This window comes from Hippoglossus stenolepis, chromosome 5 (assembly GCF_022539355.2).
Source record: "Hippoglossus stenolepis isolate QCI-W04-F060 chromosome 5, HSTE1.2, whole genome shotgun sequence".
Lineage (NCBI taxonomy): Eukaryota > Metazoa > Chordata > Actinopteri > Pleuronectiformes > Pleuronectidae > Hippoglossus > Hippoglossus stenolepis.
In genome coordinates, this window is record NC_061487.1 from 23,491,064 (window position 1) to 23,517,024 (window position 25,961).

The following is a 25,961-nucleotide window of genomic DNA, read 5'->3' on the forward strand; positions in this document are numbered from 1 at the left end:
GGTGCATTTCAAGATCTTTTTCTCTGGCGGAGACTTTGGGCCTTTTAACTTTGCAGAACTTTTACATACCAGGAAAAACCATAAAGGAAAGAAACACTGAAAGAACATAATAATGCAAGGTTACCCCCCCCCCCCCCCAAATGATGAATCCTTAATTTCCCATAATGCATTAGCATCTCTCATCAACCCCATACAGGCTCATTTCCTGCACACTCCATACCTCCAGTTTCTAACTTAGGTGAAACATTGTGAATGTAAAAGCACAGATGACAGAACCCTGATGACATGTTCTTGGTTATTTATTCTCTCATACTTTGACAAATCTCCCTCCAGAGCCTAAGAACACATTATGTTACAGGGAAGTTCTCCTCACGATGACTTTAGTGAACTTAATACATCAACTTGGTGGAGTTTCCCTTTAAAACAACTTCACATGTACTTCAAGGTAAAGAAGAAAACAGTATTCTCTCAGTAATCCCAGTAAATAAAATGGTGTGTATCTCCACGTGTGCTTGTTTTGTGTATTGCTCAGTCAGACTTGTTTTTCCTCTTATGTACAGAGACTGGGTAAATATGGGTTTAGGGTTTTCAGACATACTGACGTGCAAGTAACAGATCAAACTTCCTCACGTATCAAATAACAGGAGACATTACTTTCACTGGATTGGAAATCCTCTGATAATTTTGAGCCTGGCAGTGTTTCACAAATAATAGGAGGCCTCTTGTCTCTCCAGTCGACCACTGCATGCTTGGATTATGTCTTTGTTTTTCTCTGGCAGATAAAAGCATTGTGTTTTTTTTTTTACCAGCTCTCTTGTTGTGGTAAGTTTTCTATTCTGCAGTATCCTTCCTTTGGCATATGTGTGTGTGTGTGTCTGTCTGTGTGTGAGTCTGAGTGAGTCTGAGTGAGTGTGTGTGTGTCTGTCTGTGCGGTGGAGATTTCAGTGTGGGCCACTGTTTGTAAACCTCGGTTTGCAGTTTGTTATTTCAGATTTATGGAGGATGACATGTTTATTTATTCTTGTTATATCTGCACTGCAGCAGGTTTAAGATGTGTATCTGGGGCCTCTCGCTGGTCCGGGGGTTTGAGCGCTCGTTCGCTCGCCGGTTGCACATACCAAACATTCTGCAGCAGATTCCCACTCGGTTTCAGGCTTCACTACTGGGACACAAGTCGGAGAGAAGCTCATTCAACCACAACTTATTTTGTTGTTTAATTTAACACTTCAGTTCACTTCTGAGGCTGATTAAAATTATCCTGTAAATTAAAGGGAGCAGACTTCATACATTTTCTTAGGTTTTGAGTAATCGGACCAAAACAACTAATGCAACTTAATTCTGTTTATATCTGTGAACTCTCTGATTTTTCCTGTGTTGTAATGTGTGTGTATTTATCTACATTTTGCAGCTCAGCCCTGCAGCTGTGCAGTGCTGGGAATGCAACGTCATCGTCTTCTCACTGGGGGGAGCCATAGTCCCATTTTCACTGAGTAACCCCGGCATTGATCCATTCATAAAACATCTGTAATGTATGATACAATAACACAGTATATGCAGTTTTCTTTCTAAGTCCAGAGGTTTTGGGTAGAGAGGAGCAACATCTTGTCTTTTAATGTTTTTCCACTTGTCTTATAGAAAACAACCCTCCAAAACCCTCCTATCAATATCTTAAATTTATACAGTATTACTGAGTTGGTAACCTCTGTTAATATTATATTATTAAAACAGGAAAAGTGTCCTGGTTTAAACATTTAATCTCTTAAAAAAACAACATTCATTTTCACAAATGAACCAATTCCATACATTACAAATAAATTAAGTAAAACTGTGCAAAGCATAATAAATATGAAAACACAAGTTTGAAGTATCGCGGTTGCAGACTGGTTTTTAAATTGCCCATGGACACGTACTGTATGATGCAACCACTGAAGTGATCATTCAAGTAAAGTTCAAAACAATACATAAAGAGCTCCTCTATTCTAACCACAGTTTAACCACTGATAACAAACAGGGCAGATCTACCGCAGAGTGTTTTATCAGTCTCATCACTTCCTGCATGCACACGCTGTCTGTGGTCTGTGTTATAAACAGAGATGCTCCCTCCAATCCATCAAGTCATCACCTACAGACACTTGAGGATTCCAAAGACCTGGTCGATCCTGCAGATGATTCTTCACGTGACACTTTCACACCTCTGACAACACTGCCTCAGTCTTTACAATTTTTTTAATGTTTGACCGCTATCTTGAGATTTACCTCCATCAGCATCAGAAACTATTTCTCCATCTTTGATTTCATGCTCAGATCTGTGACTTCGCCTCCGAGGCTTTGTCCCATTTTGTCCGTTTGCATATTGTGATTCCTCTTCGTCGACCTCTGACCCCTGCGGGTCATCTGATGGAGGAGGAGCAGGAACAGGGCAGAGACGAGGAGAGACACTCCGGCCATAATGAAGCCCGTCCCGTAGTTCCCCATCTTATCAATGAAGTATCCTGAAATGAAAAGTACACATTGCAGCTTTGACACAGTTTCTGACCCATAAACACAGAAATGTCACAAATCATGTTTTCAGCTTCATTTAATATCAGAGAGTTATACACACGGTAAAAGACCGAGGCAGAGATATGGAGAAGAGGGTTGTGTGTAAATTGATTTCCTCCTAAGACGGTAATGCCACGACTTTCCTCCCGTGAAGGAGGAATAATTAAAACGCTTTGATGCATCTTCAACATCCATCAAGTCCGCGCTCTTCAAAGCGCTCGAAGGACTGAACGGTACAGTAAATAAGTTAGAAATAGCCTCTGTGTCAGTGGGACCATCTTAAGTTATAAATAGGACACCACAGGCTACGTTTGTATCTACTCTACCTCAATTAGCGCTTAACTTGATTTGAGGGCAGCGTCAGCCTTCAGCATTTTCTTTAATTTTATGATGGTTTTTAAGAACTTGTAACGCTAATGGAGATGTTAAATGGCAAATGAGAAATGACGGTTTGAAGGACTGAGTGTGGAATGGAAAGTATTTGTTTGTGTTTTCCAAGCTTTTCCTGATATAAACAGCCGGTGTCAACGAACCTCACTTTATTCATAACAAAGTAGAAATACCACAGTGAGGTCGTTTACCTCCGCCAACCACTGCAGTTTCAGTCTACACATATTTTTTCCAGATGGCCACCATGACTTTTGACCTTTGACCATGGAAATCAAATCAATTGATCTCTCAGTACAAGTGCAAAGTGGTAGAATTTTTTTTTAATTCCCTAGAGAATTGAGATATCGTGTTCAAGGGGCAAAAAACATGTTTTGTGAGGCCACCGTGACTTTTTACTTTTGACCTTTGACCCCCCAAAATCCAATCAATTGATCCCCGAGTCTACGTGAACATTTGTGCCACATTTGAAAGGATTCTCCTGAGACGTTTTTATTCTTAATCACGAAGCAAAAAATATTGTTTTGTCAGGTTAAAGTGACCTTGACCTTTGACCTCCAAATCCTAAGCAGGTCACCCTTGAGTCCAAGTGAACATTTGTTTGAAGAATTTCCCAGAATGTTGATGGACGACCCAAAAACACAGCGCCTCCGGTCCCTGGCTGTCGTCGACGCAGAAGCATGAAAATACATACAAGTCTAAAAGTAAAGTCAAAGCTCTTTGACACAAACGTCCTGCAGAGGAAAGGGAAAGCAGCCTGTCACACTTCAAAAACTCTAATTGCCCTGATTCCCTGTTTCTGGCTTCTCTAACAGCTTCTTATAAATCCATAATTTCCCACTCGGCAGGAGAGGTCGTCCCCAGCTGATTGACTCCTGGCTGGGGCTCAGAGGCACGGCGCTCTGTGGCCGAGTCCCGGTGCCAAAGTCAAGCTGAATATTTTTTCAGGCTGTATTTACCTCTGGTGTTGTGTGTCATTACTTCAATGGTTTGTGGAGCAGAGCTGTCGGTGGTCCTGCTGCAGTTTGCATCCACGAGAGACAGGAAAAATGATGTTCCCTTGATTTCCGTGTCCACCAGACTGTCATTTTTACTGAGTGGCTATTTCTGCTTTTCACAAGAGGACGGATAAATGAAGACAACTGCCAACACGCTGCTTAAGTAGATGACACATTTGAGACGCTGTCCAAGCTGCTGCCAAAACGTCTCCATTCTAACGTTTTATTGAAGCAGTAAAAAATATTGCACCTACAAATATTACACCTACACTCTCATCATTAATTTACACCTTAACGAACCACAGAGGTGACAAATTACGTACATTATAAAAAGCAGACAGACATTTTTATCCTGTAATAGTAAGAGGCTGATATTATTTTTGCATGTTTCCTGTATTTGTTCTGTATCTTGCTGAGACTTAAAGCTGCTATAATCAATATTTATTTATATATATGTTGCTTCTCGTGATTAATTATTGACTTTTTGTTGATTTTATTAAAGTACACAAACAATTATTGATTTGATATTCGGTTATAACTTTTTCTTTATAACTGATTACCTGCAAAACGTACAACATTCCCATCAGCCCATGTTGTATTTAGTGTTTATCACTGACTCTGTACAAAGATGCACAACATGATGACTCCGCAAAAGTGAAGCCAAAGCATCTTGGTTGCCCCCTGGTGGCTGATTACGGTACAGGTCAAAAACCCGGCCTCCTCCTGAAATATTTCTTTGTCAAAGATGGTTTCTGTCATTTCAGTTAGTTAACCCTAACCCTTCAGATCTACTGAGCAATCTATCGTCTTTCAGCTTATTGTTTTGGTTTCCTTTAACTTAAGTGTTTTGTTGCAATCCCTCAGGAGCTTTGTTTTCAGTATCGGCAGGCAGGTGTTTTCAGTAAAAGTATATTGAAAAACCCCACTCTACTCTTTTTGCCCGGCACCGTACAGCCAGCAGGCAACTTTAGCGACCGTCTGTTGAACATAGAGGAGCATTCAGGAGCTAAAGAGTCAGATGGCTGCGCTCAGGAGTTGGTGAAAAGCAAAACGGAGCCGAGAGGAGAGTGAATAATGGGCTTACATTCGTCAGGCTGACGCAAACTCCATATCTGCAGGACGTGTAAATGTGTAGAAAGCATTTGTTTCCATATCAGCTTTATATAATGTGATAGTAATTAGCCACAAAGGCAGTGATTGTCGCTTTAAAGAGATCTCAGGAAAATCCAATTTGGCATTTGTCACAGTGTAAGTCGTTGCATCACAGTGTGTGAGTTAGTGACAAATGTCTCAAGCAGCAGAATGGGAAGTTAATTTAAAGGAATCGGCGATCGGCCATGAAATTAACACGTCGGGATTTTCTCATTTCTGCTTAGTTGCTCTTTCAATATGAAACGACTGTATCCTATGGGATGGACCATCGACAAAATCCATGATTAATTGAAGGGTGGCGCTGCATGTCAGGCAGGTATGAAAATCTCATTTCCAATGAATGGGCTCAGTGGGCTGGAGTTACAATGACGAGCGGTGTACAAGCACATCCATTGTGTGTGATTTAATGTGGCGGAAGAATGGGACAGAGGGAACCACAGACACTGTAACCTTGAGGTAATGATTTTTTTTTTTTTTTCTAAAGCTCCGCTGACAGAAATGTTAACATAATTAGATAATATTCTGTCTATTGCTCACTATCACAGCCAGTTAACATGAATCACAGGGAACTGCAAGTCAAAACGCCGAAGCTGGAATCCATCTCCTACAGGCACAGCAGGTACGCCGAGTGCTTGGCAAGGCATCTTTCTTACTCACCAGCGATGGGCGGTCCGAGCAGGCCTCCGCCGCTGCGTATGAGCATGAAGAACCCCAGTGCGCTGCCGAGCCTGTGAACACCCACCACCTCGGCCAGCACGGTGATGTGGATGGAGACCGCGGCGCCGTACACGAGGCCGTAAGCCGCGCTGAAGGCGGCCAGCTCGGAGAAGGAGGAGGCCAGTGGGCAGAGGAGCAGCACAGAGCCCAGGAGAATCACCGTAGCCGTCAGCTGTTGCACCTGGTGGCAAGAAAAACACGGCAAACAGACCGTGCGTCAGCGGCTGCAGGGCCGTGACCCCGACACCTTCCTCTACACACTGTTCAGGCAATATGCTGCAATAACAGCTGTTTGACATTTTGTGAAATGTGCTTTGTTTTTATTTGTGTTTGTTGGATTTTCGGACTTTTAACAGGATTACATAGAAACAGCTAAACCGATTTTTTGATGGTGGGGCCAGGAAAGAACCCATTAACTTTTGGAGCAGATTCGATTAAGGGGGTGAATTAAGGATTCTTTACTTCAACCTTGTGAGATAGGATGTTTTTTTAGGGTGGTGGAAGGATGGAGTTAAGAAAGAAACCATTGAATCTTGGGGTGGTGGAAGGAATGTTTTTTATCACTTTCTTCAACATTACGAGATCGTGTGCCCAGGGAGTAATTCATGGACCTTGATGAAAAGTATCAGGCTGATATATACGAGTGTGTGAACCTTGGTGCAGCGTGATTGAATTTAAGGGAACTATTGGGGCCTTAGAGGAGATTTATATCACTTTCCACTCTTTTCACTGAACATACCGTCTCCACCAGTCTCAGGTTTGCCACCCAGCCAAAGAACACCCTTCCAAACACGTCCAGCGCTGCAGAGATGGACATGAGCGCAGCCGCCTGGTATTCCTCGATTCCTTTACTGCGAGCATAAGGGACCAGGAACAACGCTGGGGCAAAGAAACCCAGAGCGGCAAACACCCCGAACATCGAGTAGACCATAAACTGAGCGTTAGAGATGAGGGTGTAATCTACGTAGCGCAGGATTCTGGTCCTTAATTCAGCCGTCTTTGAGTCTTTTGAATCAGTGATCTCCTCGGGGTCTTCAAGACACACCTTGACTGTGCCCAGATCAGACCCCTCACATATTCTCTGCTCCTCTGTCTCTTCTGCTTTGACCTCATCGACATGAGTCAGCTCTGGGGGGGGTTTTAGCGGCCTCAGTAGCATCCCACACAGGCACAAGTTGAGCTGCAGAGCCCCCAGGATCAGCAGAGCCCCCCTCCAGGTGTAGGTGTCGATCAGCAGCTGGAACAGGGGTGTGAGGACGAAGGTAAAGATGCACTCTCCAGTGCTGGCCAAGGCGTTCGCCAGCGGACGCCTCCTCTCAAAGTACAAGCCCAGCATGGTCACTGTGGGGGTCCAGGTCAAAGCATAGCCCAGACCTACAGCCAAGGAAATATGACAGCTTGTGTGCATGTTTTTTGGGTTACTGTTACGTTTGTGTTGCATCAATCTGCATCAAACAACTCACCATTCAAGAACCCCACTGTTAAGTAGAGTTCAATCACGTTATTAGCATAAGCCCCAATCATGACTCCTGAGCTGCAAATCAGTCCACCCGTTATCACCACAGAGCGATGGCTGCAGCGAGCACTCAGAGCAGAGGCTACAGGAGCTGCAGAGGGACACACAGGACATAACCCTGTTCAGCACATATATACATGTATATTTATACATACAAAGGTAAAACCAATGCAGTGTACTGTACGTTAAGCACTCCACACACAATATTTATTTTTAAGATAATGATTTCCTCTTCACATATAATCCTGTCTGCTAAATATTCTCTGTGAAGACTTTACGTTAAACCACGTAAAGACTTAAAGAGATTTAGCAGTTTTGAAATTAATCAGAGTGTCACTTACTGTCTTTGTGGCCCACGTCTGCCGCAGATAGTAATTTCTTTTACCAGAAACCATGAAAATACTGGAGATTAAAAAGCGACCTGAGTATTTATCTAATAGTTTTGTGTGTGATTAGTGGAATTCATTCAACAAAGGAGAGGATCTGGGGTTTAACGTTTTTATTAATCTGAATGTAAGAGAGAGCCACCTGGTGGTCAGACCCTGAATAAGCCTTCGTGTTCGTGCAGAGTCATCTGAAGGATCATGGGCATAAAGACAGGTGGGATTATGATTAAACAAGGGAATATTGTTGAAATTGAGTGCTATGCGACATACACTTTGCTTTCTCTATACATGTGTTTATTAAATTACATTTTAAAGTCATGAACTTACACAATTAAAAAAGAGGGTCGATAATTACCTGCAACGTGAATGGTGGCCACAGCAATAGAGGTGATCCATGATGTTCCTGTTGCCGTGGTTTCAAAGTATTGCTGTATCTCGACATAGAAAACGCCGAAGGACTTAATGACCCCAAAGGTCAGTCCAAAGACCAGGAAGCAGGAGAGCAAGACGAACCAGGCGTAGCCACCGTCAGGGGCGGCTGTCGGCGCCACAGCCGTCCTCCCCCTCTGGACCTTCTTCAGAGAGTCCATGTTAATCTGCACGGCTTTTAACACAAGGGAGAAATGCATCTACACTACTTATCTTTGTGTACTTTCCACGGGTTCATCAAACTAATACAAAGTAAATAATTTAGACAAAACCTTGCTTTGAGGAAGGCCTTTGCTCTTTTAGCGTATTGATACTGCATGTGCACAAAGCCAAGTTTATACAGTAAATACATGACTTTCCCAGTTAGTGTTTAAGGATTCCACTGACCTGCCCAGAGCTCTGACGTCAGCCCCAACAACAACAGTCTGGATGATCTGAACAGGAGCAAATCTCTGTGTGCTGGTTCGAAACCCTTGGGGACATTAATACCTATGAGTTTAGTGTAAAGTTCATGTGTCCAAATACTTTTATCCACTTAGTGTAAGTGAGTAAGTCTCTGATTTTCTGTTTCAACCTCTTTCTTTTCTTTCCTCCTGTGATTAAAGTTAATTTTAGTCTACGTCATTGTATATGTTCACAGTTCAGACACTCTAACAACCAAAGTAAAACATTATACTGACTTTTTATTGCACTGCATATAGTACTACTACGCCTTGTTTATGTTTTTGACTGAGTGTTATTGTATTTGTAGCTTTAATCAAAAGAAATGCATCCCCCTCAAGCACTCATCTGGGTTATAAACGTATATGAACATTCAGATGTTCGAATCCTAATGTCAGGTGTGAGATTTTCAGGCATTAAACTGTTAAAACTCTTACAACATCTCTACCAGACAGAATAATGCTTCTGTTTGTCCAGTCAAATAAATTAAAAAGCATAATTTTGCCATTGTAAGCGACTGTACTTGTCATCTCATTGGACCGCAGTCACTGCAAGCAGATTAGATTTACCATGCATGACAGGATTTAGCTCAATTCCTTTTTCTGCTGATGAAAAATACACAATACACATAATACACATGGATTTTTTTCATAGACTGCATGAAAACCTGTTTTAAAAAAAAAAGAAGGGATTTTCAAGCTTTTTAATTATGGAGATTAACCACCTTCTGTGAGCCTGGACTGAAAGAGGCCTGGACCCAGAATCTGGATCATGTTCAAGTCAGGGAAAGAATCACAATGAAAATCAAAACACCATAAAACACACCTTATATAACATGTAAAATCAAATGTCAACCGTACCTGTCGAGGTCACATGATCCTCCTGGCCAAAGTCTGTGAAGTTCTGTGAAACACACGTGCACACGAGAAGCTGGATGGAACCTTTTCAATCCCCTTTTCCCTGGATTCCTAAATGCGTGGACGGTGTGAAAATGAAGAATCGTGCAGTGCAAAGTCTAGAAGCTGTTTTGTAATGAGCGTGCACGTGTGTGCATGTGATTCAGAGTAAAGAGTTGATTTGACGAGCAGATTAATCTTATCTGGAACCTGACACCCTCAGTTCCCTGGCTCTGTATATCAAGAAACTGAGAGAGATGAAGTGTAAATCAATGTTGAAAGATATCAATGCAAGATAAATAACTATTAAGACCGAGTTAGACATTTAATATTTCTTTTTCAAGTAATTAAAACCCTTGAATGCATGTATTCAGATGAAGTTTGTTCTCCTACAACATTAGGTATTCATCATATTTGTATTTAAAGTTCTGAAAAAATATTCTTACTTATCATTTTTCAAGAGGTTAATACACAAACTCAGCTAATCTGCTTGAAGCATTCGGACCATGTGGGAACTACAACTGTCCTGTACACATTTCTACACAGTCTGTCGTTCCACCATTTTTGTGAGGGACAAAAAAAGCTGATAAATTCACACGATGAACACCCACATGAGGGAGGATCAAGCTGCAGAGTCAGACAAGCGAGACGTGGGTCTGCGTGGGGCAGGTCGACACAGGGAGAAGCTCAGAGAGTCCTTTCATAAGTGATGAGCTGTAATGCTCACATCTCTCCCGCTGCCTCACAGACGGGAAAAACACAAAATCCCCCGATGATCAATGTGTCGGAATTAATGTCACAAACCACAGTGAAACCAGCAAAGGTGGTCAGAGGACGTCCACTGGGGACGGGGTCGTTAAACGTGGCCGTGATGCAGTTTGATCCGTCAACAAAATATGAATAATTACGTTTAGTTCTTAAATTCAAGACTCAAGAGGCAGTTTGTTTTCTTCTTCAGCTGTCTACCAATTCCAGGAATCTGTCTGTATGTGGCTCGCGTGTCTGTACAACCGTTCATCTCATTAGCTTCACACTTGACATGTGAATTGCTAAGGTGCAATTTGGACACACGATAAGTTAAATATTAATAAACCTTGAATAAACAGGAAGCGACAACTGATTCGCCAATTCTGAGTTCAGCGAGCCGAGCTTCACCGACCGGCTCCTTGTGCAGCAGCTTCAGACTGAGTCCCGTAGTCGATCGTTACTCAATTACTGCACATCACTTTTCACAGTATCAGAGAAAAAGCTGCAACCAGCATCACCACAGGCCAAAGAAACTCCCTGTTACAAACAACTCTCAAAACAATAATAATGCAGTAAGGACAAGTTGTTAATCAGTGAGAAACAAAGACAGGAGACACTTAGCTTGTTTTCATGTTCTTCACCGTGTCACTTTGAATTCCTCATTAACAAACTGGAAAGGAAAAAAAAAATATTTGAAACGAGTCCAACAACTTCATTACAGCCCTGACAAATAAACCACCTTTAACTGCCTCTCTGTGCTACAGCCTGCCAATGAACTTTTTGCAAACTATTTTTTTTCAGCGTATGAACGGCCTGTTTTATGAGCTCTACAGTCGACGAAAGAGGCACCAGAGGGTTTGTGGTCAAGTGCTGTGTCGCTACGTGGGGACAAGCATCGTGAGAATGGGTTTGGGCCGAAGGTTTGACTCCTGAGTCAGCAGCAAAGACAGTAGTCTTGCATTGATAAGGCAACAAATCATTATTTATGGTATATTGACTTCGTTAGATCTTCCTGGATGTGTCAGCACAACAATAAACCACTTTAACACAGGAGTGGAATCATTAGCCTGAATTTGCATACATTCAATATGGGCTGAATTTATGTGTTCATACAGACAGACCGACAGACAGATGGACAGTCAGACAGATGGACAGTCAGACAGACAGACAGACAGACAGACAGACAGACAGACAGACAGACAGACAGACAGACAGACAGACAGACGGACAGACGGACAGACGGACAGACGGACAGACAGACAGACAGACGGACAGACGAGACAGACGGACAGACAGACAGACAGACAGACAGACAGACAGTCAGACGGACAGACCGACAGACAGACCGACAGACAGATGGACAGTCAGACAGACAGACAGACAGACAGACAGACAGCAGACAGACGGACAGATGGACAGTCAGACAGACAGACAGACAGACAGACAGACAGACAGACAGACAGACAGACAGACAGACAGACAGACAGACGGACAGAGAGACGGACAGACGGACAGACGGACGACAGACAGACAGACGGACAGACAGACAGACAGACAGACAAACAGACGGACAGAGAGTCGTAATAAAAAGAATAAATCTTCTCTCTCTGCCTCTGCCCGGCACCCAGACAATAGTTCAGATGGCTCTTCCTCTCCAGGGTAGTTTTTTTTTCTTTGGTTACATAACAACACGAAGAGAATTATTTTCAAAAGACCTACGGTAAAAAAAAAAAAGGATTCACGGGAAAAGCTTGCTTCTCGTGCTCTGAACATTGAATTATACATCCCCAATGGCTGCTCTCAAAACAATTAAAGATTCATGGGCACGGGTGATAAATTATAAATCTATGGTGGGGATGACTGGTGCGGGCAGGGCAGGGGTATGGATGGAGAGGAGCAGCTGAATAATGGATGTGAGCTGGTGGGGTCGGACACAGTGGGCGCAGAGGGGAGCGTTATTAGTTGTGTTTCCAGAGGAAGCCGGAATCCTCTGCTGTTTGTTTTGTTTTTCGGCTTCTTGTTTCTCGCTGCCTGGCTCCATGTCGGAGTCGTGGCTGCAGCAGGGACTTGTTTGTCTGTGCAGGCTGCTCATAAACAATCTGCAATAGACGTCCTGAAGACAGAGCTACACATTCGGTTATAGTTTGAGATTGGGAGGGCTGTTCATAACCCTGCTGCATGTAAACAAAATAAAGAAATAACGATCATAAAGCTGGTCCTGACTAAGACCATTTGATTTTTATTCAGACTCATGTTGCAATACTTGCTTCCCTGTGTAAATTTCAAAGATTTAAACGATTAAAAAATCTCAAACAGCAATTTCTGAGAATATTAGAATTCTGATTTGCTGACTTAACATGTTGTTGTTTAAACCTTGTTTTTTTATTTTCTAGTTTGAAACAGTTAGTGATGCAATAACTGTGAAATACAGCTTAACTCCTTTTCTTTGAAGGAAACTGGTTAAATTGCATTCCTCCTCTTTAAACAGCTTGTTTTTTTGTGGACTTACTCTTGACGCAGCCACAGAGATACTGGTTCATACTGGTGGTTGACAACTCACATCTCATAGGGCTCATTGTGGGTATATTAGCACATTGCCATAATAAACTAGCTCCAACCACCACTGAGCCTCACAGAGCTGCGAGCTTCGCTGTATCTCCGCAGTCATTAAGCGTTGATTGGGTTAACAGGGGTAGAGCCCTGGATGCCCAATGAAAGAAGATTAAAATAAATGACTTTCATTCACAACAAATAATCACCCAATTAAAGAAACTCTGTCCTCCGGGCGTGAGAACACGAGCCAGCGCTGCATCACTTATTGTTACGAGACAGAAATCTGCACCAGACTTCTGTGTCCAGCAGCAGCCCACACATGCACCACAGTGGTTATAATTGTCAACAAGCCTGTGTGCATGTGTGTGTGTGTGATGAGCCAAGGTCACTGCAGAAGAACATTTAAGTGGTAACAGTACAGGGGGGGAGTCTGCAGACATCGAGTTGTGGCCTCGCAGACTGGAGCTCGTTCCTGCTCTGTGAGTAGTGGTGGTGGTGGAAAGTCTGGCAAAGGACAGTTTATTAAAACCTATACACAGTGTTTTCAGCCTTACTCTAACCTAATGGCACATTTTCTAACTCCAATCTTGATATCTGTCTTCACCTTAGAATTTAAGGATTTATTTTATGGGGACTTTTTGTCCCAATTAGAAAGATAAGTCCCCATAATGTGACTTAATATAGTTTTCATACAGGTCGCCAGAATATGAGTATAGTCGGACACACACACACACACACACACACACACACACACACATACAAAGTATTGTCTCCGTGACATTACATTGATTTCCTGGAAACCTATTATCTAAACCTAACCTAAACTTAAGCTAAACCTAAACTTACCTAACCTTAAAACACGTCTTTACCTAAAAGACCTACCTGAAATTGAATGATTCACTTAATGAAGACACACACACACACAAACACAAACACACACGCACACACCTCCTTAACGAATCTGAATGTCAGTGGTTTAAGTCAGTTTTGTGCTCTCGCTCCTCCAGCAGGTCGCAGTGGGACAAACAATGACTTGACTCAGTCGATCCAGAAACAATCTGAAGTGCAGCTCCGGAGCCGTAATACATATTTATACTTGCAGCCCGACACAGCCTGATTGGTCTCTGATGATTTAATTAACAGAAGTGTGAGGTTTGTGAAGTGTGCACAGCTGCTTCCTGGGCTGAGGAAACTTTAAACTGTAGATGTTGTTCTGAGCTCATTCTCAGGCGAGTCAGGTTCAGTTAAACTGGCCCTCGGCACCGTCCCCACTCCCATTTCCCCACCCCAAAAAAATGTCTTAGTCAATGATCATTAAGGATTCAAGCCTGCTTAAAAACCAAATCATGTACTCGCACTCATTCACAGCAGCCCACACACATTGCAGCACGCGCTTCACATCCTCACACGCCCCTATAGCTCGCAGATAAACCTTTATCCATTATCTTTTCTCAGCCCTCCCAAAGAATGTCTAGTCGGCCTTGTTTCTAAGCTGAGTGCGAGTAACTCTGGTGAATGGACAGGGGAGGGAAGAGCAGGGAGGAGCGGAGCGGGCTGACGGCCTTGTCAGAAATTCTGCGGACTCAGCGAACACTTGGTGCAAACCCAGGGGGAAATAGATCGGAACTTCTTGACGTGTACAACCATTAATCCAGGGATCAGGTCATCCTCTGCCCCTTGTGGATGTGAGAACGGGTGCATTACTAACGGCCTGTCCACCCCCCCCCACACTTTTGTAGAAGTGATAGAAAGAAAAAAAACACGTCAATGCCTCCTATCACGAAACACATTTTTCCCCACTTATATCTAATTGCCCACAAGAACAAAATGTTCAGCGTGGAGGAATTTGACCCATTTGGAGATAACAGGGGTCAGGTTGAGCGGCGTCGTGTTGGGAGAAGGTTGAGCGGAGTCATACTTCCCATAATTCTCCATTTATTTATATTTCCTCTCGCCCAACGTCAGCTGGGATTGGCTCTAACTTGCCGTGACCCTTAAAGCATAAGCGGAATAGATCATGAATGGATGGATTTAAATTTCTTCAGCCATATTTTTGCTCTTTGTAAATATGTGACTCACCTTCTAAATGGTTTCTGAAATGCCAGTTGTAGGATTTACATATTTTTAAACACTGTTGTGATGATTTAAATTATGCAAGGATAAAGTCCACTCTCTCCCCTTGCGTGACCTCGTCCTTTCCAACCCTGCGAACCGTCTCACCGCCCTCCACCTCTGCCTCGGCGCCTCAGCCTTTCCCTGTGGCACTCTCCCAGAAAGCACAGGTGTGTGTGGGCTTGCCCAGATGGCGGCGGTGTTGTTGGCGCCGAGTGGAAGCCGGCGACAAGTCGATTGCACACGGGTCATCCGCTGGCCACGCAAAACCTTTTTCTAACACTACAGCTGAAACTTTAATCAGAAGTGTTGCTGTGAACGTGTGGGCTGCTAAGATAAATATTTGATGGCGAGGATGAAAAAGCAACGCTATCAAAAAATCTCAAAGAGATCATAATAAATCAGGAGCAGAGTAATCACCACAGATTTTGGTTTCATGTGTGAAAGAGATTTCCTTTGCTCAATCATCTGCAGCAGCAGTGATTAAACTGCTGGACGGCTGCTGGTATTGCTGGACGACTAACGCCCTTCTTATCCAGTGACAGACACAATATTTGTTTCCAGATCAATGGCTGCCAAAGTGAGACACATCCCTGTTTCCAGTCACCATCACACCAGAGCAAACAAGTGCAGCCCTGCTCAAACCCCCCCCAGGCTCTCCACTCCCAAATGCATTCGTCTGAAACAACACAGGATTTAACGTCTAATTATGGAGACTTATGCGGAGACAAATAGTGTAAGACACAATGTATGCACAGCTCAGACAGAATATGAATGTGCAGGTGGCTGATCTCACCTGTGGATGTGACGCTCTGGTCTCCAGGTGGGAGGGCTGGTGAGTCAGGGAGTGCAACAAGGTGTTTACCTAAACAACCGCTCCTAGACGTGCACAAGCTCCCCGGGCACCTGCTCTATAGACGTGCGCATGTGCATGTGCTATTTTTAGCATTTTCTAATCCAAACTCAAACCAATAAACTACATTAAACTGAATAAATAGAAGCTTATGAAGTTCATGTGTCCTGCAACACCAAGTCGAGAAGGAGACTGAACAGCTAGTAACCGTATTAACTTCATCTAAGGTGAAAATTAACTAGTGGCACAACAGTGAACAGCATTAAGCAGCACATTGTATCTTCACTCAGATTTCCATGGTTTTGTGCCAAAATGAAGGTCAAATGCAAACTCTTCAAGATTATGTTTTCCTTTAAAAATCACACAAAATCTGTATAAATATATATATAGTGTTAATATCGACGTATGTGTGTGTGGAGATACAGCTGTGTTGGGTCTGGGACTTGATGAGTAGGATCCGCTGCTGGTGGAGGATTTCTTTTGTAAAATTAAGATTCCAGAGGGGAATAGCTCCCTGGTGTGTTGGTAGCAACCCCTCAGCCTCCACAGCGACAGGTTGAACAAAGAAGAGGCTCATGGGAAGTGGAAGAAAGGAAAACGTGAACAGAGAGGAGAGATGGAGGAGGGTTAATAGAAATGTCTAGTGTCCTTGTGTCACCGCTGTCTGTGTCCGACATGAGCTTATCCAGGCTGCACTGAAACCTGAATTCCTCCAACTTGATGTGTGGTCATTTATAAATGACTCTGAGGACTATGGATTTTACGACAGAACAGATTCTTTGAGACAAACAAGCAGAGAAACATTGATCAAAATGTTAACATCTCAGATAAATGAGCCTCGTAGGAGTTTTCATACCATTAACTTCATTTACTCAATAAAAGTTGCATCTCCCCTGTTTCCAACTGTGATTTCCACATCGCTGGGTTGTGTTTTCTCAGAGAGATGCACTTTTAGTTCAAACTTTGTGGAGCACAGCTCTGGAATAGTGATGGAGTATGAAGAGTTTTCTCTGAGGACTTTTTGTTTTCATTATGGCCTTCGTAGCTGCTTCTGGTAGCTTCTCTCCCTCTTTGTGTGTCTGTGTGTGTGTGTGTGTGTGTGTGTGTGTCTCTGTGTGTGTGTGTGTGTGTCCCATCTTCTTTCAAGAGAGGTGAATCATGAGAGTGAAGTTGACAGCACCCTAAGATCTAATCCAGAGTCCAAGCACATAGTCCGGCTCATTACAAAGCTGCATAATAAGCAGAAAAAAGAGACTCCTCTTCTCCGTCCTCCCCGTTTCGTCCTCTTTTATCTTCACCCCTCGCTGCTCCTCCGTCTCTCCTCGTTCCTGTCACCCGGAGAGTCTTCCTGCAGTTTTACATCTACATCAAGTCTCGGCACCGCCTCTGATTTCCCCTCTGCACCACAATAACCCAACTTTCTCGTGTCGGAGCAGAAAGCTAAACAACTTTTGTTGCTTTTATTGACGTACTCATTTTATGTAATTCAGTGAATTGTTGTCCCTACGGTGAGGCAGAGTTGGCAGGGTACCCCTCCATAGATTTTCTTCACTTTTCTATTTCATTCCTTTAGATTAGGGGGAGAAGACACTCTCTACATTTACGATCGTGGCACAGATCTCTCTTTAAAGTGATGGTGGAATATGGGCTCTATGGGGGGCGTCCCTCCTGATAGCCTGTGTCTGTTTGGTTTAATTGGATCCACTTCTTCTCAGAAATCTTGTGGTGTGCATCCACATTGACACAAACACCAGGGAGCAAAGGCAGACTGATCATATCTCATGACCAAGAAGAAATTTAAAAAGACTCTTGTAACAACAGAGGAGCTAAATGCCTCTGGTGGCATTTCCCAGTTTGACCTTGATTGACAGCCACTGCAACTTAATTCTTCACCTCTTAATATTCCGCACGTCAGTACAAAGTTGAAAACCAAAGTTTTTCATTGGTTTCATTAGATTTTTGATCTTTTCTTTACATTTTCTCACCAATAATATAATTTCAAATTGTGAAAAATTGTTTAAATACTGTGATTATGATACATTTTTAGCTGCAAACCAGAACAGAAGGACTTACATGTGCGATCAAAATCTATACAAATAATCAGTTTGTCTATTTATTTCATAACCGCTGGATTGATTGTGTTGAGACGCATAATGTTTTTTAAAGGAATTGAGGGTTTACATTAATGAACAAAAAACAGTTGCCAGTGGGTCGATTGGGGGGATGATGGGAGTACGAAGTTCAGAGATCAAGGCTCGTTACCAAGCTGTGGTTACGATTAGGCAACACAAGTACTGTGGGTGAGGATGAGGAAACAAACATGTTGTGATGAAGATTAATCTTAAACCGTGTCCTGCAAGTGACTTAACATGATCATCAAGAAGTTGAAAGACTCTATAAAGAAAGAAGATCAGTTTCTGGAAAACAAACCATATCTCTTTCATTAACGACATTACCTCATTATCTGAGGAATTTCTAATTAAAAAACACTAGACAAAGGAGACCTACCTCAACTGGGTCATCTTGAAAGCAGAAGACCAAGATTGCCATCCTACTTCTCACAATGAAAATGTAATATTTCAAACTCCTCTTTAATTCAGGAGAACATTCAGCAACGTGGGCAGAACAGAGGCCGGGAACAAGTCGACTTCATGTCCCTACAAACACACGCTTTCACTTTTCGTTATTAAATCCCTTTCAAGGTTAAAGAACCCTGAAAGTCAGGCACTGTCTTCACTATTAAAATCACAGCGTTTCTTCCAAAACACTCAGCTCAGACGACCCGGCGGCACTTAACTGTAGCTGCCGAGCCGTCATCAGTATATAAATATAGGATGAAAGTAAAACTGGCCATGAATTTTAAAAAGCTTCCTCCCCTCCTGCTGCTTCTCATGTCTTTCAGTGGGTTTGGGATGTCGGAGACATGGTGGGTCTCCGCAGTGTTAAAAACCAGACAAAAATCAGACGTAGCTCCAGGAGATCACTCGGTTCGCTAACTGAGTTTGAATCCTCTCCGGATGAAACGGTGCGCTGCCATATGCACAGAGAATTTTAAAGGAATTGTTTTACATTTCTTGCCTCGGGTGGGGAGAGACAGTTGAAACCACTCTCATGTCTCTGTGGTGAATATTCAGCTACACCTTTTTATATACAGTCTACACCCTGTAGGCTAGCTTGAAAATAGGAAACGCATCTCTACGGTTGTGATAGGAGCCTGATGAATGGGCGAAGGCTATGACGTGACTGAAAAGACACACTCAGCGTAGCGTGGAAGCAGGGGCTGCCAGATATAGCTAGTGTTTGCGTAAAGAGAAATAGATTTTGCAAACCGACAGTTGCTTTATGAAACCACATTTAAATGAACTACATCCCCATTTTTCTTTAGATCCACATCAAATTGCACCCACTCATAGATATCAGTCCCATAAATCTGTCTGATTACTTTCATCAAAATCCATGAATTATTCGGGAAATCTGTAAAACTTACTTGTAAATGAAATTTATGAAATCTGTGGATCCGCCCCAAACTTTAATGGGGTCTTTTCTGTCCAATGTCCCATCCTTCCACCAAGTTTCATGGAAATCCCTTTGGTAGTTTTTGCGTAATCCTGCTGACAAACACACAAACCAGCAAACAGACTTTGTTTTAATATTGCTGCTTATTGTCATCGGTACATGTTCATCACTTTGTCTCTGACTCATCATCCTCAGTCTCTCTGTGGCCCCCGAGGAATCCTCAGAGTTGGCTCATTAATAATAAAAATCTTTCCTAAACAGTGATACCTCAGGATTGACTTTCTGAGAGGCTCTTTACCCCAAACTGGATCCTTTAGCCTGCAGCCATGAGTGAATCCAGAGAGGCGTGGAGCACAGGAGACGACGAGAATTCGAAAACAACATCAACTTACTTCTCCTCGTCTGTTCCTTCTCCCCCTTTTCCCATCGCAGAAAAAGGCAATTTCTAGGTTTGTCTTTATAAATGTCACGGCGATAAGGGGGAGGCAGGTGACACACATGACAGACGATCCATCTGTGTCTGCCAGGTTCGCCATCATCATCACCACATTCCATTTCTACCACGCCATCCCCGCAGCAACCAGCATCCTCACTTCACCAGCTGCAAAGAAAACACACATTTGCAAGTTAAGTTTATTTTGCGCCGCCTTCTTAATCACAATTACAGTCTCACAAGGCTTCCCAACGCCCACAGTGCGGGAACAATGAATGCATGTGGTGACCCCTTCCAACCTCGAGACTCTCAATGAGCAAGAAAAACTCCCACTAAAAACCTCGGTCTCCTTTGTGAGTAGATGTGTGAGCGAGCGAGCGTTTGTCCGTGTGCATCTGGAGGAGAGCGAGAGAGAGAGAGAGAGAGAGAGAGAGAGAGAGAGAGAGAGATGGCTTTACAAACTTTTGATGGATTGGTTGAACTTTTCCAACAAATTCGATATTGGCTGAATTCATAATGCGTGGCGCTGTTGCATGTTAGTGTCTGACTTTCTGGATGACAGTAACACCGTTTCAGATGAGCAGTCATGTAAATCTAGTTAAGAGGCTGATTTTCAGAGAGATAAAGATGAATAGAAGCAGCGAGGCGTCAAAATCGGAGAGTGAAATACAAAAAGAAAGACGGGCTGTGCTGACACGACCGCGGAGGGACACTCATGAGAGAGCTGCGCGTTTTGTTATTCTGCAGATTGCAGATGTCTCCAGGCTCATCAGGCGTCTGTATGTGCCTGCAGACAAGGTCCTAAGTGAAGAATAAAAGAGCCGCAAGAAACTAGATTCCTCCAATGAGATCCAAGAAACAACCTGCATGTGTGTGTGTGTGTGTGTGTGTGAGATATAGGTATTGCCTTGTTGTGGGGACCTAAGCCTGATTACGGCGTCACATTGGAGTTTATAATTAACTTATCGGGACAAAAAGCAGGTCCCCATAAGTTAAGTTAAGTTTAGGTTAGGGTCTTAGTGGAGACACTACTGTGTGTGTGTCTGTGTGTCTGTGCGTGTGTGTGTGCGTGTGTGTACCTGTCTTGTACAGATATCTTTGTGAGGACCGGTCCTCACTTTCTGACCTGCGTCTCCTTAGGGTTAGGGTTAGAATAAAGGATTAAGTAAGGATAAGGATCAGGCATTTAGTTATGATGGTTAAGGTTAGGGTAAGGGGCTCAGGAATGCATTATGTTTAAAAGTGTCCACACTAACATAGAAGTATGAGGTTGAGTGTGTGTGTGTGCAAAAGCTTTACATTAAAATAAAAATGGAAAAACAATAACCGACTCTTCCTGGAGGCGTCTAAGTGTTTTTGTAATCCGGGAAACAGGTTTGGAGTTATTGCCGGTTAATGAAAGTTATGTGTCTTAATAGCCTCGTGATGTCAGCCTCATTTGTTCGGAGAGAGCTATCAGACACTGAACAAATGTCTGAAAAACACAGTTTGCAGTCAGTTCAGTTCCTCGTCCATTTCACTCCTGGCTCTAGTTTCACATGTAGTGCGCAGGCTTGAGAGTAGGTGTCAGTCCTCTCACGTAACACTGCAGGAGACATTTAACAAAATGCCAAACTAGTAATAAAAACAAGAGTAATAAAACCCCCTTGTTAGACGTTATCCTTTGTGCAATTTCAAAAGATGACAGTGTTATCTTTCCTGAAACCATACAACAGCTAAAAATCACATGAGTATACGGATGGATAATTTCGTTAGACTGTGTAATCCATCATATCTCTCAATCTGAAATTGGTTTGCTTCACTCAAATAAACACAATAAACATCAAGTACAAATTCCACAGTACCTATGAATCCAACTGAGGCTACAGCCGCTTCCATATGAGCGATATATGCCCCAAGCGACGACGGCACTACAATCACTGCGGATTCTGAAGTGAAAGAGAAAAAACAGGAAAAGCAAATTTAAAGCGACTGGATGACGTCGAGTTTCAGGCAGTAACCCGTTTGCCTGTGGGGCTTTTAATTCCAACTTTAATCTAGATTACATCCACATCTGGCACGTCCCTGCATGCCTCCACATCCTTCTTGGACCACTCTTCTCAGAAAAGGGAGCATGACCCCAGCCGTTTTGGAGGCCACCCCAGGATTTGACAGCGGATGAGAGGATTGATTCGTACTGAGGATGTAACGTTAAACAGAGATTATCGTTGCACCGCATTAGGGAGATCCCTGTCTAAAAAAACCCAAAAGATTTGCAGAGAGACGTGGCATCTTTCCACAGTGGTGTAATTGTTCACATGAAAACAAGGAGGTGATGTAAGAAGGGGATTGTCGCAGAATTGTTGTTCACATAATGCTTATCTGCGTGTGTCGGGCTGAGGCGGCTGTTTTTGTTTCTTCTCCTCTCAGAAGTGTCTGGCGGTAGGACTCTCATTGAGCATCCTGGCCAAAGAGATTAGACCTAAATCCGAAAAAACTACAGCCAAGAAAATGGATTTCTCTCATATTACCAGGAGAGCTTTTATTTGAAGCATTGCAAAGTACATTTCATGGTTGTCAGCGCTCATTCTCTCTCACTCACACACCCTCAAATGCTCTCTCTATCTCTCTCTCTCTCTCGCTCTCTCCATCCCTTCATTTCCTCATCAACTGATTTAAAAAACAAAAACAGTCTGGATCACGGCATCTGCAGCATCCTCGCTCAGTTTACCTGGAGTTCACAACAGAGAGTCCACGCACACAGGAGATACATAAAGGAGCGATGGATATACGTCTTTTAAGAGACAAAACTATCGGTTTGTTAACGTTTCTTCTCAGAACATGGCTTCAAGCTTCTCAAAAAATAAACTAAAAGAGGAGCACTTCTTTGAATTCATGGCAGAAAAGTAGAATATACAGTAGAGACACATTTCCAGGTCATACTGCAGGCAACATATTAAAAAGTAATGTGAATAAAACTGAACGTTGCAGTTGGGCTTTTAGGTATTTTCACAGTGGAAGGAAAAGCAACTTTGGACTGACTATTGCATGTTTATGGAAGCAACCAGTTAATAATATTGCTGCGGAGGCTTTCTGGTCAGACAGACTGAACCATCCAATTTAAAGGGTTTCATGTCTTTCAGTTTCTGTGCAGTCAGCAGTGTGCGCACTTGTGCTCCCTATCATCAGATGAAGAGCAAAGGAAATGCTGTATGTGTAATCTCCTCTTATCCAATGCAACACAGATGCTTCATAGCCACGCGGGGAGTGAGGCATTTGGAGCAGTAGTCATTTGCAGTAGTTTTACAGTATATAAGATAGAGATTAAGGGACGCGCATGTTCTTGGAAGCTTTGGATTCAGTCAGTCAGTGCGAGCGCTGCTCAGAAAGCTGCTGGTGGAAGGCTGTGGTTGTTATTTCCTGCAGCGTCTCCACCTTTCCCCAGCAGAGCCAGCGACTCCAGTGAGTGCACAGTCTGCTTGTCTAGATGTAATCCCAGACCAGGTGGAGCTGAGACCCCAACCCCTCCCTCCCCTGCCGCCTCCGGCAGCTCCCCGGAGGCGGCGGCAGCAGCTGCGGCAGCCGCGCACTCTTCCTTAAACAATCGGTCATGCTCCATCTTGAGCTCTTGGTAGGAGCGAGAGAACATGTGGAAGATGGAGGTAGCAGGGAAGGCCATGATGAGGATCCCACTGAGGATGCTGCTCAGCGCTACCACCTGCCCTGGAATGGACCTTGGTACCATATCGCCGTAGCCTACGGTTGTCATGGAGATAATAGCCCACCAGTAGGAGGCGGGGATGCTGCTGAAGTCATGGGTGCCCGTGAGCTCGCTCTCGGCCAAGTGGACCAGCGGGGAAAAGAGGGTGACGGCCACGCAGAGGAAAAGCAGGAGGAGGCCGAACTCCCGGGTGCTGCGCCTGACCGTCAGCCCGAGCGTCTGCAGGCCGAGAGAGTGGCGGGCCAAGCGCATCACGTAGAGGATCCTCAGCGCCCGCAGGATCCTCAACACAAGGCCAAGCTTGTCTAAGTAGCCCTTACCTCCTCCTGGCCGCTCATGCTCCAGGTCCGGGTCCTCCTCACTCACCACCAGGGAGACGTAGTAGGGAAGGATGGCCATGGCGTCAATGATGTTGAGTGGCCCGCGGAGGAAGTCCAGCTTGCTGGGGGCCTGAATGAAGCGCAGGACAAACTCCAGGGAAAACCAGGCCACACACACCGTCTCTATGATGAACATGTTGTAGCACTTGGTGGAACACTCGCCCTGAGGAAGAGAGGAAAGACGGAGGGGTGGGAGGTGGAAGAGTGGAGAGACAGCGAAAGTGAGGACAGGCAGGAATGTGACAGGATACAAGACAGATGGGGAGGAAGGCACGGGGAGATGGGGAGAAGACAAAAATCCTGAGGTCAGATAATCACCCTCGATAATCATCAATAAATCATGAGCTGCACTCGCTCAGTATGCTAAAGCTACTGCAGCAGCACTGATAGATAATACACTGACACGATCAATCAATTATTTCATTAGAGCGGGTCTCAAAGATTAATAGGACGCTCAGTGGGAGCGGTGACAGGAAGCAATCAGGCTTGCGTGCCCTCTAACTACAGTGTCAGGGAAGAGCAATGCAACAATAAAAAAGCCAATGTGATGATACACGGGAGCAGAAAACCCTGCTGTTAACTGACCCATTTCTTCAAAGCTCGGTCCCACGCCACCATAAAGCTCCGACGCTCTCTTTTTCACTTCTTTCGGGTTTTTTAAAACAAATTGGCTTTTGTTCCACCTCCTCACACTTTCAAATCCCAACTCCAAAAGATTTACATATAAGCACTTATCTACATTACAAGAAAACTTTAGGATTTCACTGGTTTATCGAGCAGCAGCCGCTATTGAACAAAGGGCACTGAATCCATTTCCTTTGAAAGATGGGCTCTCCGAAAACTGTGTTGGAATATAGTTTAGATTTTAGACTTTTGTTCATTTGTCTTGTTGCCATATTGAAAGTTATAGTTGCATTGAAAGAAAATGTATCATTCAATATTCATGGGAGAGACCTAATGGTCTACTATTTGATCCGCTTAGCTTTGGTTTCACTTTGCGGTTTAGATAATGGACCGAAACACTTTTCTATGACATATTAACGACCTGTTTCATCACCTATGTGGGCTGCGTCTACCTGATTGGTTTGTAGACAGAGGAGCTTCTGACATTGGCGTGTTGTCAATATGTCTATTGTGTTCGCTAATTATTTTTGAATAAAGTGCAAAATGAGAAGTAGTCTTTCTGTTTGTTTGAAACCTGTAAAAATAATGACGGTATAACTAGCAGCAAAATGAACATCCTTGTTGTTAGGTGAAGACTACAAGTAATCCGGTGTTCCATTTTTTAATGCTGCCACAACTTCCTGCAAATGGAAAAGTCCGAACTATTCAAAAATATATATATTCACATTGCATTTTGGTCCATTGGTCTGAACCGTTGTCTGAGGAACCTTTCACACCTGCTATTTAGGGTCGGACTAAACTGAAAAATCCATTGAAGACAAGGCAGGTGTGAAAGCCTCCGAAGTTACCAAAACAAAATCGTTTTGTGTTTTGTTGACGTGTACATCCACTCCAACCTCCTCACTTTACTTCCTCCTCGGCTCCTGCTGGAAAAGAGTCATAAGAGCCACTAGAACTCTTTGTCACTTGAAGGTGGACATTTTTCATTATCGGACGTTTGCTGAAACAGCCGATGTTGTCGTTTTTTTCCTTGGGAGGAAAACATCCTCCGGCGTTGTCCATCTTTGGATTGTCTGGCTGCAGCCAAGGAAGACGGGGCTGGTAACTTATGGACTCAAAATGTCCCTTCAGCTACACTGAAGACAATCCATCAGTTTCTCTGTGCAGGACGAGTGTTTCTCGGGCAGATCAAGAAAGTTATTGTGCTTTTTTCATATTTATACGAGTAAAACAACAGAATTCTTTCCTTATTTTAGGTAAAATTACAATATAATGCTGAATATGCCACCAAGTGAATTTAAATTAAGGTGGACATACTTGTGTATTCCTTCAGCCTCTTGTATCATTAGCTCCTCTGCATTTTCTCCACTTTCCTCATTGTTCACACTCCTCATTTATCTCCTCTCTTCACACCCCGTCTCATCTATTTTCCTTCCCTCTCATCCTTCTTTTCTCTCTCTGCCAGCCTCTCCTTTCTCCTCCTGCCTCTGCCTCCACCTTCTCATCACTCATTCTGTTTCCTCCTCCATCACCCTCTCTGGACTCCCTCCCTCTCATCCTTCATTCTCACATCGCTCTCG

The 25,961-nt window shown here is 43.5% G+C and overlaps 2 protein-coding genes across 11 annotated transcripts in view; both read right to left on the reverse strand.

The window, feature by feature from the left end:
- Window positions 1–283: 283 nt before the first annotated feature.
- Window positions 284–20,058, reverse strand: si:dkey-246g23.4 (uncharacterized protein LOC559426 homolog). 8 transcript variants are annotated; one of them, XM_047339908.1, is made up of 9 exons: window positions 19,637–20,058; window positions 19,216–19,336; window positions 9,428–9,535; window positions 8,514–8,598; window positions 8,053–8,301; window positions 7,259–7,402; window positions 6,535–7,169; window positions 5,736–5,976; window positions 284–2,492 (listed from the first exon to the last, which is right to left on the reverse strand). In XM_047339908.1, the coding sequence occupies exons 5-9, from the start codon at window positions 8,285–8,287 to the stop codon at window positions 2,275–2,277; spliced, it is 1,473 nt and encodes a 490-aa protein (XP_047195864.1). In that variant the 5' UTR covers window positions 8,288–8,301; window positions 8,514–8,598; window positions 9,428–9,535; window positions 19,216–19,336; window positions 19,637–20,058; the 3' UTR covers window positions 284–2,274. The 8 variants fall into 8 exon arrangements, with proteins under 8 accessions (XP_047195864.1, XP_047195862.1, XP_047195861.1 ...); XM_047339906.1 differs by having other exon boundaries at window positions 8,053–8,598; window positions 9,428–9,470; XM_047339905.1 differs by having other exon boundaries at window positions 8,053–8,598.
- Window positions 20,059–22,168: 2,110 nt separating this feature from the next.
- kcng4a (potassium voltage-gated channel, subfamily G, member 4a) overlaps window positions 22,169–25,961 on the reverse strand; it is a 48,214-nt gene continuing 44,421 nt past the window's right edge. For all 3 annotated transcript variants that reach the window (XM_035157037.2, XM_035157034.2, XM_035157038.2), the window contains one exon: window positions 22,169–23,920. In XM_035157037.2, coding sequence (XP_035012928.1) covers window positions 23,039–23,920 — 882 coding nt within the window. In that variant the 3' untranslated portion in view covers window positions 22,169–23,038. The remainder of the gene's footprint in view (window positions 23,921–25,961) is intronic.

Coding starts and splice junctions, on each gene's coding strand:
- si:dkey-246g23.4 (XM_047339906.1), bottom strand. CDS start 8,326: ATGCATTTCTCCCTTGTGTTAAAAGCCGTGCAGATTAACATGGACTCT. Junction 7,403..8,052: donor GGCCACCATTCACGTTGCAG/GTAATTATCGAC, acceptor GTCCCTCTGCAG/CTCCTGTAGCCTCTGCTCTG. Junction 7,170..7,258: donor AACAGTGGGGTTCTTGAATG/GTGAGTTGTTTG, acceptor CCTTGGCTGTAG/GTCTGGGCTATGCTTTGACC.